We start from the raw sequence: 15729 nt of genomic DNA on the forward strand, positions 1-15729 counted from the left end.
GTCAAACATATTCATAAGCAGGGAAGATCAATGACAAGCTATTTTTTTTCCTATTTAATGTAAATTTTTATTGCAAATTGTATGAAAATTAAGAATAGGGCCAATAAAGCTTGACAAGAACTGCATTTGATTGGCCGACCTTGGAGCTGCTTAGCAATTGTAAAAAAAACTCTGCAACTCGTTGATCATCTCTACTCATAAGGTACACTGGCAATAAAGTCTGAGGCCTAGTGCACACCAGAGCGGTTCTGCTGTGGTTTGCGATTCGCTAGGGTAATGTATTTCAATAGGCAGGTGCACACCAGAGCGGGAGGCGTTTTGCAGAAACGCATACTCCCGGGCTGCTGCAGATTTTGGATTGCGGATGCGTTTCTGCCTCAATGTTAAGTATAGGAAAAACGCAAACAGCTCTGAAAAACGGCACTTCAGAGCGGTTTGCCAGGCGTTTTTTGTTACAGTAGCTGCTCAGTAACACAATACATGAAATCTACTACACCAAAAACGCTTAACAAAACCGCAAAACGCTAGCTGAAACGCTACAGAAAAAGAAAAAGCGTTTCAAAATCTGCTAGCATTTTGCAGATCTGCTAGCGGTTTTTGGTGTGCACCGGGCCTGAGCTATGACAGCTGTCAGAGAGACCTGAAAAGCTGAACAATGGTGTCTTGCAAACAATTTGCATGAGCGCTTCTAGAATTATAGTAGACTCTACATACACTCATATAGGCTCTCTCAATGTCCAATCTACCATACTTTTCCTCCTTTATCTCCTCACAATCCCAAAAAGCTTTTCTCTACCTTCAAAGCCCTCCACTGGCCCCATCCCCACTTCCTTCCTACTCCCTGGAACAACAAAATTAGCAACATTAGAAAGAGCTTCACCGAGTAGCCTAGTTCTTACATACAGACCCCAAACCAAACATGCTCCTTAACAGTCTTCTCACAACTATAACAATTCTCTCCTTTCTCATCTCTAAATCGCGTCCTCAACACTCTTCTTTCATCTTCTATCATACTCACCCTGACTTTCATTCAACCTTTCCTTTTCCAGAGGTATTTTTCCACCCACTTTTGAGCCAGAGCTCTTAATGCATAACAAGACACCTCTCAAGAAACATTTTCTGAAGCCTACTGCCCTCCTCAACTGCTGGCTTATCTCTCCTTCCTTTCTCTTCCAAACTAATTGAGCAACAGGTTTACTTGGTCTTGATGCATCACCTCACTGCCAATTTCTTGTTTGATCACCAACAATCTAGTTTCTGCCCCTGTCAACCAACAGAAACAACACTAGTCAAAGTGATCAATTACTTACTGACAGCTAAATCTGAAGGTTTTTACTCAATACTCATCCTTCATCTCTCCTTTGCTTTTGACACAGTGGACCATTCTCCCCTCTCTGGGCATTCCAGGAATCACAGGCTGAGCTAGTCTACTTTAGGTGACCCAGCAGGAAACCTCATAGGGAACAGTTCAGCAATCACAGCACCCAGCATTGTAATTGGCCAAATAGTGTGGGCGTAGTTTACTACAACCAATTGAAAACCTAGCAGTTCGAAATTGTGCCATCCACCCAATCATGTTAGCTGATTTTCCCTATGAGGTTTCCTGCTCAGTGCCCTAAAGTAGACTAGTGCCTCACAGTCTTCTTGTTTTACTATCTCACAGAAAGGACTTTCAGATTAGTACATTCTAGTACCATCTTCCTGTATGCCCTCACAATTTGAGTACTCCAAGACTTGGTCCTGGAACCCACTCTATTCTTTATCTATACCTTTTGTCTTTATCAGCTCTTGATTTCCAGTATCACCTCTACACTGATTACACCCAATTCTATCTCTCATGCTGGGCATACACGGTCCGATCAGGCGGCTCGATTAGCCGCCGGATCGACTCCCGCCGTGTCCCCGCGGCCGCCCAGATCGAATCCTGCTCGTCCCCGCGGGCGCTTCCTTATCTTCCGCTCGATTACCGCTATTGTTCGCCCACGGGGATCATGCGGGGAGTCGATCCGCGCGGTGATCAGATATGTCAGAAATTATCAATCGAGCCATCAGCGGCTTGATTGATAAGAAGAATCTGGGCCGTGTATGCCCAGCATCAGCTCCTGATTTAGCTACACTTAAGGTGCCTATAAATATCATATAAATGTGCACCTGATAAGCCCAAAATATCAGTCTCTCAGATCAAATATGATCAAAGAATAATCGAATTTACACACACTTGGTATAGATTTTTCATATCTCAGCATGAAGTCTATAAAAAAAAAAAAAAAAAAAAAAAAAAAAACTGCAGCATTGCACTGTTTGATACAATGGGCCATCGATCTCTCGCTGATCGATATCTTCTGCTTGGTATGATCAACCAATTCAAATAATTGATCGCGGCAGCGCGTTAGGGCATCAATTTCTAGCAGATTCAATCAAAGTGATGGATGCTGATGGAAATTGAAAAAGGAGGGGGGGGGGCTGGGTCGATAAGCGTATGGCCACCTTGATAGCTTGTGCCCCAACTATGTCAATGCTATCTCTTCCTTCATGTTCTTCTGCGTTCTGAAAATCAATAGGAACAAAACTGAAATCATTTTTCGACCAGAAGATTTGACTCTCCTGCCTAATATTAGGTCCGTCACCCAGGAGGCTGAAGACAGTGAATTCAGCACCTGTCAGCTGCTTCCATGAACCGGCCAGACGCTTGCTAGCACAGGCCCTCCAATATCTGAGTAAGCCGTGACCATGCTCAGATGCAACATGTCACTTTTTTTTTTTTGCTACAATGCGAGAAACGATGACAAGCGTGTTGTTAAAAAATGCAGGGCTAGTATAGTTGAGATGAGTCAAGGTGAAAGTCCTTCAGGAACAGTTCTCTAATTACAGCAACGTCTACAACTTAAAGCATTTGACACAAGTCGACTTTAGGGAACACAGCAGGAAACCTCATATGGAACAGTTCTCCAATCACAGCAAACTCAAACAAAAAGCATAGTGATTGGCAGAGTAGTGAAGGTGTAATTTATTACAAACTATTGGAAACCTAGCAGTTCAAGACAGTGCGGTCCACCCAATCACATTAGCTGAATTTCCCTCTGAGGTTTCCTGCCGGGTCACCTTAAGTAGACTAGCGCCAAGTAATTTAATATGCTGAATAGCATGGGTGTATTATCACTACCACCTATCTGAAACCTAGCGGTTCCAAAAGGGGAGCTAAACTAGTTTAGGAGCCCCAGCAGGAAACCGCATAGGGAACAGGTTTATTATCACAGCACCCTCTACGCCGCAAAGACTTGTGATTGCCTGAATAGTTGAGTGTAGTTTACTACAACCTAGCTGAAACCCAGCAGTTCGAGAGGGTGTTGTCCGCACAAGCAGTATATCCCTACGAGGTTTCCTGCTGGGTCCCCTAAACATGTAGGCGGAATTTCATTATGGACTTTCTCATCGGCCCACCTTAACCATGGTAACGCCAAAAATGCTGCCATTCGGCTGCTTAAAATAGATTCCACTGCAGATTGCTGTCAAACAAGACTGGACATCCAGCTATACAAATCCCCAGGAATGGTCAAGTAACCACTGAACCCAACCCAAGTACCCCAAGGTACCATAGGTTGAGGATGTAGGCCCTACCCAATGTATGTTCTACATAACTCCCAAATATTTACTTTGTTCACAACAACATTTTTAAAGTTTGAGAATATATTAGTCCTTGCTCCAGGCTTGGCCAGTAAATCAGTACAAGAGGCGAAGAGCAAAGTGCAGTAGCCATAGCAACCCACCAGAATGCATCTTGGCCTGCTCTGCTTTCAGGAATGTGCATCTTTTTGGCAGCTATAGGTTGCAGAGCTTTGCTGTGCATTGGAGAGGTCACTGGTGCATTTGCTAACTGATAGAGTCAATGATAGAAGCAGCATACATCCTGCAGGACATCATAAATCCCTACACAGCATCCTGCAATTTCCCGCTAGATTGAAGGGGTCGAATCGATAATTTACGACAGATCTGATCATTTTTATGATCACTTCTGCACAAAGTCGATCAGAAATCTGATCGGACCTGTCAGAAATGATCGATTCGACCCATCAATCTGAAGGGAAATTGCATGGTGTGTAGATCCACAGTCAGGGTTATATGGAGTCTCCTGGCAGGTCTGGTACAGCAGCAGTAGAGACACAAATCCCTGCACTGGTTACCTGTCAGGTCTGCAGTGACATGTTGTGGATAGCAGCAGGCTCAGTATATGAATGCTTCCTTACCTTCTGACAACTCGAGCTCCAGCTCGGCCAAACTCTCCCGGATCTCCACCGGCAGTGTTTCCAGAAGGGCACATCCCCCTCTCTCCGCCATCCCGATGCCTGGCTCATACGACTGCCCGCATCCCCTCTGCACACATTGCACAGCGCCCTCCCCCGCCTGTCAGCCAGGGCCCCTCTGCTCCGCACAGCTAGCTCAGCTTCTCCAGCCGGCGTCTGCGGTGTCTGCCTCTCACCGGCCCCCTCCTCCTGCGCTACTCAGGCCTCTCCTCTCTTTTTCCTCCGCTCCCGAGTCCCTACCCCACAGGATCGACTTGGTGCGGGAGCGAGCTTGGGAGCGGCCCGGGAGCGCGCATGTAAGAGGGGGTGTGATTGTTGTGGCAGCTGTGAATCTGCCTAGTAACAGAACAGAACTGTGTGTCCACACCCCTCACTAGCACTCATTCATGAGAAACACAGTTGAACACGCCTCTAAGCGCGCACTCGTATGCTAAACCGGCACCTAGCTGAGCCCAGCCCCTGATGGCTAATAGGGTACAACATAAGACGCCGATATGCTATTGGGCAGTGGAAGCCGCACCCACACACGTGCTGGGCATTACAGTATAGCAGATCGCTGGAGCGCCTATGAATGGGAAGAAGCTATATGAGGAAAGGGACATCCTCTCCTCTGTGGCTCGTCGCTGTCAGTGCTTCTTTCACTATCTCAACTCTCTTTACACTGAGGGTGATGCACTGGTACTGTGCCATGTTCAAAATGCACCTGGCAGCAGTGTAACAGGAGGCAGTCAGGTGGTTCCATTCATTTGAGTTGAATAGGGCTGCGCTGCTCCATACACTAAACCATATCCAGCAGGGTGCCCAGCTGTATATGTACCACTTGTTACTGCTGCCTGGAAGAACAGGTCACACTAAATATTGTATGTCCAATGTCATGAAGGTCTCTGCTTCAAACGTATGATTCTGCTGGATGTGAAGGGCTGTTTACATGCAAGGGCTGTACAGCAATGTATCTTGAGCACCCCCTAATGTTCGGGACATGTTACAGTCCTTCCTACAACATGACATTGAAGTCTATTCACAAAACTTCTCATAAATGACTTATCATAAGTGATAAAAAAATAACCTTGAAGTAATAATCACTCATAGTTAGTTGTTCCTGATTAACTTCATTTCAATGTAACTTTTCTTACCCTGGGAACCTAAACTGAGAAGGATATGGATTTGTCTTTTTAAAATAGTACAGTTGCCTGACTCTCCTGCTCATCTACACGGGTAGATGAGGCTGCGATCCGGCGGCTCGATTAGCCGCCGGATCACCTCTTCCGCGTGCCCGCCGCGTCCCCGCTCGCCGCGCGTGCGCCGCATTTGATTCCCCGCTCGTGCCCACTCGTCCCCGCCGGCGCCGCTTATCTTCCGCTCGATTCCCTGCCAGTGTCCCCTCGCGGGGAGCGAGCAGGGAATCGGCGGTGCGGAGATCCGTCCTGTCGGATCTTATCAATCGAGCCGCATCAGCGGCTCGATTGATAAGGAGCATCGCGGCCGCATCTACTCGTGTAAATGCGGCTTTAAGCCCCGTCTACACTATGAGAGGTTGTAGCGATCCGGCGGCTCGATTAGCCGCCGGATCGCCTCTTCCGCGCGCCCGCTGCGTCCACGCTCGCCGCGCGTGCACCGCATTCGATTCCCCGCTCGTGCCCGCTCGTCCCCGCCGGCGCCGCTTATCTCCCGCACGATTCCCTGCCATTGTCCCCTCGCGGGGATCGAGCAGGGAATCGGCGGTGCGGAGATCCGTCCTGTCAGATCTTATCAATCGAGCCGCATCAGCGGCTCGATTGATAAGGAGCATCGCGGCCGCATCTATGCGTGTAGATGCGGCTTTAAGCCCAATCCACACGATACGATTCTTTGTACGATTCGATTACGATTCTATTTACGATCCGATTAAATCCGACATGTCCGATTAGGATTCGATTCAATTCCATTTGCCATTGCAAAACAATGACATGTCGGATTTAATCAGATCGTAAATAGAATCGTAATCGAATCGCACAAAGATTCGTATCGTGTATATGGGGCTTAATACTTTAAGCCACAGCCCCTCAACAAGCATGCAGATCAGGTGCTCTGACAGACGTCAGACTGGATTAGCTGCATGCTTGTTTCACGTGTGTGATTCAGACACTACTGCAGCCAGAGAGATCCACAGCACTGCCAGGCAACTGGTATTGTTTAAAAGGAAATAACCATACCCCTCTCAGTTTAGGTTCCCTTTAAATGGAACCAAAACTGAGAAGGATATAGATTTTTCCTTTTAAAATAATACCAGTTGTCTGACTCTCTGTTGATCCTGTGTCTCTTAGGGCTTGTTTCCACTGTTGCGACGCGATTCGCCGGCATTCCGACGCTTGTAAAAACGCATGCGGATGCGTTTCTGCATGCGTTTTTACCCGTGATTTCGCGTGCGATTTCGCATGGCAGGGTGCCATGCGAAATTAACCATGACACTGCCAGGGCAAAATAACATTGGAAAAGGTGCGAAATCGCACGCGAATCGCGGGTAAAAACGCATGTAAAAAACGCATGCGTTTTTACTATTAAATAAATTAGCGGCGATTCGCACGGATTCCCGACGCAGGCGAAATCGTTGCCTTTTTTGTGCGTTTTTTCTCCGCAACAAAAAACGCACAACGCCACCGCAGGAGTGGAAACAGCCCCATCCACTCACATTACATGTGCGAATCCGCATGCGTTGGACGCATGCGGATTCACGATAGTGGGAACGAGCCCTAATACTTTTAGCTACAGCCCCTGAACAAGCATGCAGATCAGGTGCTCTGACTGAAGTCAGACTGGATTAGCTGCATGCTTGTTTCAGGTGTGTAATTCAGTCACTACTGCAACCAAAGAGATTAGCAGGGCTGCCAGGCAACTGGTATTGTTTAACCACTTGAGGACCACAGTCTTTTCGCCCCCTAAAGGACCAGAGCCTTTGGCCACATACACACATCAGACTATAGTCTTTGGAAAATGAAAGATCACAGACCAATCTTACCACCCTTCATGTAGTATGAGAGCCATGCTCTACACAGTCTTTTCTATGGAGCTGAACTCCACATCAGAAAAAAATCTTTGCTAGATGCTGCACACACAGATGCTGTACAGACACAAAAGATCAGTATCTGCAAAAGATCTGTTCCTGCCAAAAATCCATTCCTGCAAATTGCAATGATAGTCTATGAGATCTGCAGATCACCATACACACATGATTTAACTGACATTCATCTGCAGATCAAGCAATCATCCGCAGATCTGAAAATCCATCCTGGTGGATCTGATCTGCAGATTAATGTCAGTTAAATCATGTGTGTATGATGATCTGCAGATCTCATAGACTATCATTGCAATTTGCAGGAATGGATTTTTGGCAGGAACAGATCTTTTGCAGCTACAGATCTTTTGAGTGTGTACGGCATGTTTGTGTGCAGCATCTTGCAAAGATTTTTTCTGATGTGGAGTTCAGCTCCATAGAATAGACTGTGTAGGCATGGCTCTCATACTACATGAACAGGGCCGGCGCTACCATTAAGGCAAAGGAGGCAGCTGCCCCAGGGCCCCAGAGCTTGTAGGGGCCCCCAGTGGCTACAAGAGGAAAAAAAAAATTTTCAAATCGGCCTTATAGTTTTTGAGAAAACCGATTTTAAAGTTTCAAAGGAAAAAAAACCACAATTAAAAACCTGCCGACTTTAATGGTTAATAGCAAATCCACCTTAAATGCTAGAAACCCTACATTTGCAGGATATGTTAAGGGGATCATTAGGAATAAGAGGAAAAAACAATTTTTCAAAAAGACCTTATAGTTTTTGAGAAAATCGATTTTAAAGTTTAGAAAGAAAAAAGTATAGTTTTAAATGCGGTAAATATAACTTTTAGTAGCAAGCCTAACGGTAGTGTAATTTTACATGCATCAAACGAAAGCACAATAAATTTCCTGACGGGGTTTCCACGGGGTCTATACGCAGCCGCAGCGCTTTGGCCAGGGATCGCTATACAGCCTCAATATGGCTGTATGAAGATCCCTGGCATTTTTTCCTATTTTCCCAATTTTTTTTATGTTTAGAGTCTAGGAATTTTTTTTTTTAAAATTATGTGGGGTCCCCCCTCCTGAAACTTTTTAACCCCTTGTCCCCCATGCAGGCTGGGATAGCCAGAATGTGGAGCTCTGACCGATTGGGACTTCACACCCTGAGTATATTAGCTGCAAAAAAGGTCCCCTAATGCCGATTTTTGTTCCGGGGTATATGTTGAGGGGGCCCCCCAGGTTTATTTTGCCCTGGGGCCCCATTGTTGCTTAAACCGGCCCTGTACATGAAGGGTGGTAAGATTGGTCTGTGATCTTTCATTTTCCAAAGACTATAGTCTGATGTGTGTATGAGCCTTTTTTCTCCATTCAGACAACTGCAGCTTTCACGGTTTATTGCTCGGCCGTACAACCTACCACCTAAATGAATTTTACCTCCTTTTCTTGACACTAATACAGCTTTCTTTTGGTGCTATTTGATTGCTGCTGCGAGTTTCAGTTTTTATTATATTCATCAAAAAAGACATGAATTTTGTCAAAAAAATTATTATTTTTTTTACTTTCTGTGCTGACATTTTTCAAATAAAGTAAAATTTCTGTATACGTTTCTGTCCAAATGTATTGTGCTACATGTCTTTGATAAAAAAAATCCATTCAGTGTATATTTATTGGTTTGGGTAAAAGTTATAGCGTTTACAAATTATGGTGCCAAAAGTGAATTTTCCCATTTTGAAGCATCTCTGACTTTTCTGACCACCTGTCATGTTTCATGAGGTGCTAAAATTCCAGGATAGTATAAATACCCCCCAAATGACCCCATTTTGGAAAGAAGACATCCCAAAGTATTCACTGAGAGGCATGGTGAGTTCATAGAAGATTTTATTTTTTGTCACAAGTTAGCGGAAAATGACGCTTTGTGACCAAAAAAAAAAAAAGTTTCCATTTCTTCTAACTTGCGACAAAAAAAAATGAAATCTGCCACGGACTCACTATGCTCCTCTCTGAATACCTTGAAGTGTCTACTTTCCAAAATGGGGTCATTTGTGGGGTGTGTTCACTGTCCTGGCATATTGGTGGGTGCCTAATTGTAAGCACCCCTGTAAAGCCTAAAGGTGCTCATTGGACTTTGGGCCCCTTAGCGCAGTTATGCTGCAAAAAAGTGCCACACATGTGGTACTGCCATGCTCAGAAGAAGTAGTATAATGTGTTTTGGGGTGTATTTTTACATATATCCATGCTGGGTGGGAGAAATATCTCTGTAAATGACAATTTTTTGATTTTTTTACACACAATTGTCCATTTACAGAGAGATTTCTCCCACCCAGCATGGGTATGTGTAAAAATACACCCCAAAACACACTATACTACTTCTCCTGAGTACGGCGATATCACGTGTGACACTTTTTTGCAGCCTAGGTGCGCTAAGGGGCCCAACGTCCTATTCACAGGTCATTTTGAGGCATTTGTTTTCTAGACTACTCCTCACGGTTTAGGGCCCCTAAAATGCCAGAGCAGTATAGGAACCCCACAAGTGACCCAATTTTAGAAAGAAGACACCCCAAGGTATTCCGTTAAGTGTATGGTGAGTTCATTAAAGATTTTATTTTTTAACACAAGTTAGTAAAAAATGACACTTTGTGAAAAAAAACAATAAAAATCAAATTCCGCTAACTTTTGACAAAAAATAAAATCTTCTACGATCTCGTTATACACCTAACAGAATACCTTGGGGTGTCTTTTTTCTAAAATGGGGTCACTTGTGGGGTTCCTATACTGCCCTGGCATTTTTACAGGCCCAAAACCGTGAGTAGTCTGGAAACCAAATGTCTCAAAATAACTGTTCAGGGGTATAAGCATCAGTCATCAAAGGTCCGCACCATCCAATATTCAAGTTTCTTTATTTATAGCTCTTATTAAAAAGACATGAGTGTGAGAGAACGCGGAAAAGACGCCGCGTGTGCTACTGAGAAGGCGGCTGATTCCGCGTCCAATGCGGTGGTTTGCATGCGGTAGCGTGTGTCTGGTAGCAGGGCAGAACGCGGAAAAGCCGCCGCATGCAACAACAGTAAGGCGGCTGGTTCCGCGTCCTGCGCGGCGGTTTGCACGCGGCAGCGTGTGTCTGGTGTGGCTGAGTCTGTTAGTGCACACAGGCTTAGGAATACACTGAGAGGCAGAATTCTTATACTGGGTAGAGAGAGTCAGCTGATCACGCCGATCAGCTGACTCCAGAGCAGGATACTATTGGTTGATCAATTAGGGGTGGTGCTGGAGAGCACTACTCCATATATAGTTACTGCTGGCCAGTTGCAAGTTGTCTGCCGTTGCGATCACTACGTGGAAGCACTCAGACCTAAGTCAGATCCAACAGTGTGTTTGAACCAGGTGGACCTGGGAATTCACACTGAGCCAGATTACTTGTATTGTTATTTTGTTTATGCTTAGATTAGTTCCAGGGTATAGAGACCACGGACCTCACACTCAGACTAGGGAACTTGCATTATCAATCTGTTATACTTCAGACTAGTTCCAGGGTGTAGAGACCACGGACCTCACACCCAGACTAGGGAACTTGCATTATCAATCTGTTATACTTCAGACTAGTTCCAGGGTGTAGAGACCACGGACCTCACATCCAGACTAGGGAACTTGCATGATCAATCTGTTATACTTCAGACTAGTTCCAGGGTGTAGAGACCACGGACCTCACACCCAGACTAGGGAACTTGTGTCATCTATTTGTTATTCATCAGACTAGTTCCAGGGTGTAGAGACCAAGGACCTCACACCCAGAATAGGCATTGTTGATATCTGTTATGACTTTACTTCTGTCCTGACTATCCCTCTGATCTCTGATTCGGTACCTCGCATATCTGATATTCCGTTGCCAGACCCTGCTTGCTTAGGATACCGAATCAGCTTTCTGTCTTTGTACCTTATCTGTCAGTGTGTTGACGACCAGGCGTGCCCGACCTCGAGAGCTATCTCTCCGTTTAAGAGATAGTCTCCAGATCTGATAGTGACATCCACCTTCAGGTGTCACTCACTCTCTGGTCCTTCCCATCTCCAGCCTGACTCCACCCCTTGGAGAGTCTCAGGCTGCTGGAAGGTTTCTGTGTCCTCAACAGCAGTATTCCAGGCTGCTTCTGATCACCTGCTCAGCAGGTGCATGTCTCAAAGTATTACTGTTACACCAAACACTCACATACCTTAGGTGTCCAGAGGTTAGCATTATATCTGTATTATCGGTGATTCTGCAGATCATCAATAATCAGGTATATATCTGCATTCTTGGTGATACTGCAGGTCACCAATAATCAGATTCTCTCTGCGTGCTGACACCAATCGTTACAGAACGGCAGACCAAACCCAAATGGACGCACTCCGCAGCCTTTTCAATGCACTTACCACCTCGGTGGAAAATTTCATCTCAGTGCTGGACGATCATCAGACCAAGAATAATGCCTTGTCTGGGTCTGCGCAAGCCCTACAGACGGCTGTGGATACGGTGCGATCTCCTCCAAGCACAGACATACGCATGTCTGTACCTGAAAGGTTTTCTGGCCACAGATCTGACTTCCGAAACTTTAAAAATCGAGTGTTGTCATACTTTGAGTTGAGACCTAGTTCTTCAGGAACTGTAGCACAAAGAATTACGTTTATTAAGACACTATTGTCAGGAGATTCCCAGACTTGGGCATATAGTCTCCAGCCAGGTGATAGCGCGTTAGCCTCGGTTGACGCATTTTTTGAAGCTATGGCCATAATTTATGATGACCCGGATATTGCCTCTACTGCAGAGCGGAAGCTCAAGATGTTGCGGCAGGGCAGAGATCCGGTTGAAAATTACGTAGCTGAGTTCAGAAAATGGGCAGTTTCAGCCAGATGGGGCTCATTTGCATTATTAGACTGTTTTTTATCAGGGCTGTCAGACACCGGTCTCAGAGTTAATGTTGAGTCATCCTGAGCCCAAATCCATCGATGAGGCCATTTCATTGGCCATCAGAATTAATCGTGGTGTACGATACCAAAGACAGACCCGGGGTAGGAACAATGTGAGGTACTTGTCCTACGCAGCGTCTCCTTCTGTTCCATCTCCACCTGCTTCACCCCCACCGGAACCAATGCAGATTGGTCGGTCGAGATTGTCTCAGGTGGAACAGAGACGTAGGGAAACAGAGCAGCTCTGTCGATACTGTGCAAAGGGGCGTCATAAAGTGCAGAATTGTCCCAAGAAGTCGGGAAACGCTGCCGCCTAGGTGTAGTCGGAGGTAATACCCTAGGCGCGCAGTCTTTACCTCTCGATGACAAACGTTTTCTTCTCCCTTGCACTATATCCTGGCAGGATAAGACAGAGACTACTGAGGCCTTCATAGACTCTGGCTCAGCAGCTAATTTTATGGATTATGAGTTTGCTAAGAAATTGGGGATTCCGATCTCCCAACTAAAACAACAGATTCGGGTCACTGCAGTGGATGATTCCCCTCTGCAGAGTAATCACCCTCTTTCCCAGACCCCAGGGGGTCACAATAGGGGTGTTGCATATAGAAAGTTTATCATTTTTTGTGTTACGAATGGCAACCTCCACGATCATTCTTGGCATGCCATGGTTACAAATTCACTTGCCTCAGATTAATTGGGCTACGGGTCAGCTAACAAGGTGGTCTGCCCTTTGCTATCATCATTGTCTAGCGAAAGTAACCTTTGGTAAAACCAAGATTCACATGGAGGGATTGCCAGATCAGTATTCTGAATTTGCAGATGTGTTCTGTCCAAAGTCAGCAGATAAACTTCCTCCACACCGTCCCTTTGATTGCCCCATTGATCTCAGGTCTGGTTGTATGCCCCCTAGAGGTCATCTATATAATTTATCTGGGCCAGAGAAGTTGGCCATGAAGGAATACATCCGAGAGAACTTAGCTAAAGGTTTTATTCGCCTTCTCGATCCCCGGCAGGGGCAGGGTTCTTTTTTGAGAAAAAGAAAGATAGAGGCCTCCGGCCCTGCATTGATTATCAAGGCTTAAATAAGATTACAGTAAAAAATTGCTATCCTTTGCCTTTAATAGACGATTTATTTACTCAAGTCACCAATGCTAAGATTTTCTCAAAACTGGATTTGAGGGGTGCTTACAACCTTGTGCGGATCAGGGACGGTGATGAATGGAAGACGGCCTTTAACACACCTGACGGGCACTACGAGTACCTGGTGATCAGGGCCGGATTTGTACTTTTTTCCACCCAAGGCCCACGGTCACCAACCCCCCCCCCCCCCCCCCCCCCCCCCCCAAGATTATCGTTATCTTCCTCTGAAAGATCGCCAGTCGCTGGGTACTGCACATGCACGGCTGCACACCTCCTTGATCATGCTCCCATAGCTGGCAGCATTCTACTCATGCGCAGCACAACTGAGGAGGTGCAGGGCCAGGGTCACTACGGACTAGGACACTAAGGGCCCACCAAGGAAGTTTCAGCCTGGGGCCCGCCACCCTCTCCTCCTCCTCCTCCTACCCCCCCCCCCCCCCCCCCCCCATTTTGGGCTCACATACACATGTACTCTAGAAATTTTGCATGATTTTATGGTAGGGAATAGATTGTAAGCACTTCTGAGGACAGTCTCCAATAGGGATATGTCCACATGCGGCGCGCAGCAAGAGTAGTTGAGTGTCACCACGCACTGGAACATGGGCGTGGTCATGAGTCGTGGGCAGACTTTAAATAAAAAATAAAAAAACACAAAGTAAGAAGCGGTGTTATTTACAGAGATTAGGTCTGACCAGAAACATTTTAGATAAAATAATCAAGTAGTTACATGCCTCATGATAATTCATCAAGTAGTCAAATGGCAGCAGATTTCCAGACAAAATGCAATCAATTTGGTGGCAGATATCCCCACAAAATGCAATCAGATTGGCGGCAGATACCCCCACAAAATGCAATCAGATTGGCGGCAGATATCCACACTAAATGCAATCAGATTGGCGGCAGATATTTCCACTAAATGCAATCAGATTGGCAGGAGATACCCTCACAAAATGCAACCAGATTGGCAGCAGATATCCCCGCAAAATGCAATTAGATTGGCGGCAGATTTCACATCAAAATACAATCAGATTGGCGGCAGATATCCCCACAAAATGCAATTAGTTTGCAATTAGTTTGGCAGCAGATTTCCCTACAAACTGCAATTAGATTGGCGGCAGATATCCCCAGAAAATGCAATTAGATTGGCAGCAGATTTCCCCGCAAAGGCAGGTCCCCAGTTAGTGGGGGCCCCAGAGCTGAGAAGGCGGGGGCACAGCGCAGGAAGGGGGGAAATTGTGCACACAACAGCGGGGGGGGGGGGGGTAAGCCTCCCCGCCTCCCTCACCTAGGGCCCCCCCTTCCGCGCTGCCTCACACTCCAAAATTGCAGCCATGCAGTCAGCGGCAGTAGCAGGGAATAGCTTAACGGCTTCAGAGCGATAGCGCTGCGTGCCGCTCAGCTGGGCTGGTCTCCGTCTCCTGCACTGACCAATCACACTCTCGCAGTACTTCCTGTGAGAGCGTGATTGGTCAGTGCAGGAGGCGGAGACCAGCCCAGCCCAGCAGCACTATCGCTCTGATGCCGCTAAGCTATTCCCTGCTACTGCCGTGGACTGGCTGGCTGCAATTTTGGAGGGTAGGGGAGCGCGGAAGGGGGGGCCCCTAGGTGAAGGAGGGGAGGCTTCCCCCCCGCTGCTCTGTGCACAATTTCCCCCCTTCCTGCGCTGTGCCCCCCTCCTCAGCTCTGGGGCCCCCAGGAGGCGGGCTGGCCGGGGCCCAACGATGGGACAATCGGTGCTTCGGCGGCTCAGTACGAGCCTGGCCAGGGCCGCACATATGTAGTAGTGCAGAACTGGTCTAGTGGGCTAAGCTTTTGGATGGGGACAGCGGCACAACTTAACAGATAAGGAGGAAACCAAGGGACCTGTAATGCTACGAGGGAATGGAAGAAGCCCCAGGTAAGTAAAGTAGAACTTTTCTCCCGTCTCAGGTACACTTTAAAGGAAACCTGAAATAAAGTATAAGGTTTTATACTTACCTGAGGCTTCCTCCAGCCACCTTGAATCCATCTGCTTAATCACCGTCCTCCTGTTCCCCTCCATTCTCCGCAGTGGAGTCCGTGATCCAGCCCAGTCTTGTGCCACAGCACATGTGTGGTCCCAGGCTGGCCGTGTACACCTTCCAATCGCCCTACAGCCTACTGTGCAAGTAATGTTGCAGTCTTAGAGAATTGCGCTTGTACAGAACACTCCCACTTATGGAGTGCGATTGGCCGCAGTGAATCACGACAGGGCCGCTTGGGGAATTTACAGTGTCAAACTGCGAAAATACAGCTATGAAGCAGATGGATTAAAGGGGGCTGGAGAAAGCTCATAGGCCGTTGCTGCTG

At 46.7% G+C, this 15729-nt stretch overlaps 2 protein-coding genes across 6 annotated transcripts in view; one reads left to right on the plus strand and one right to left on the minus strand.

Annotated features, from left to right (window-relative positions):
* DIP2A (disco interacting protein 2 homolog A) overlaps positions 1-4690 on the minus strand; it is a 160416-nt gene extending 155726 nt beyond the window's left edge. For all 5 annotated transcript variants that reach the window (XM_068245309.1, XM_068245310.1, XM_068245308.1 and 2 more), the window contains exon 1: positions 4245-4690. In XM_068245309.1, the coding sequence (XP_068101410.1) occupies positions 4245-4335 (91 nt within the window). In that variant the 5' untranslated portion in view covers positions 4336-4690. The remainder of the gene's footprint in view (positions 1-4244) is intronic.
* Positions 1-15729, plus strand: part of PRMT2 (protein arginine methyltransferase 2) — a 486423-nt gene that overhangs the window by 217919 nt on the left and 252775 nt on the right. The window lies entirely within an intron of this gene.

This window comes from Hyperolius riggenbachi, chromosome 7 (genome assembly GCF_040937935.1).
Source record: "Hyperolius riggenbachi isolate aHypRig1 chromosome 7, aHypRig1.pri, whole genome shotgun sequence".
NCBI classification, from domain to species: domain Eukaryota; kingdom Metazoa; phylum Chordata; class Amphibia; order Anura; family Hyperoliidae; genus Hyperolius; species Hyperolius riggenbachi.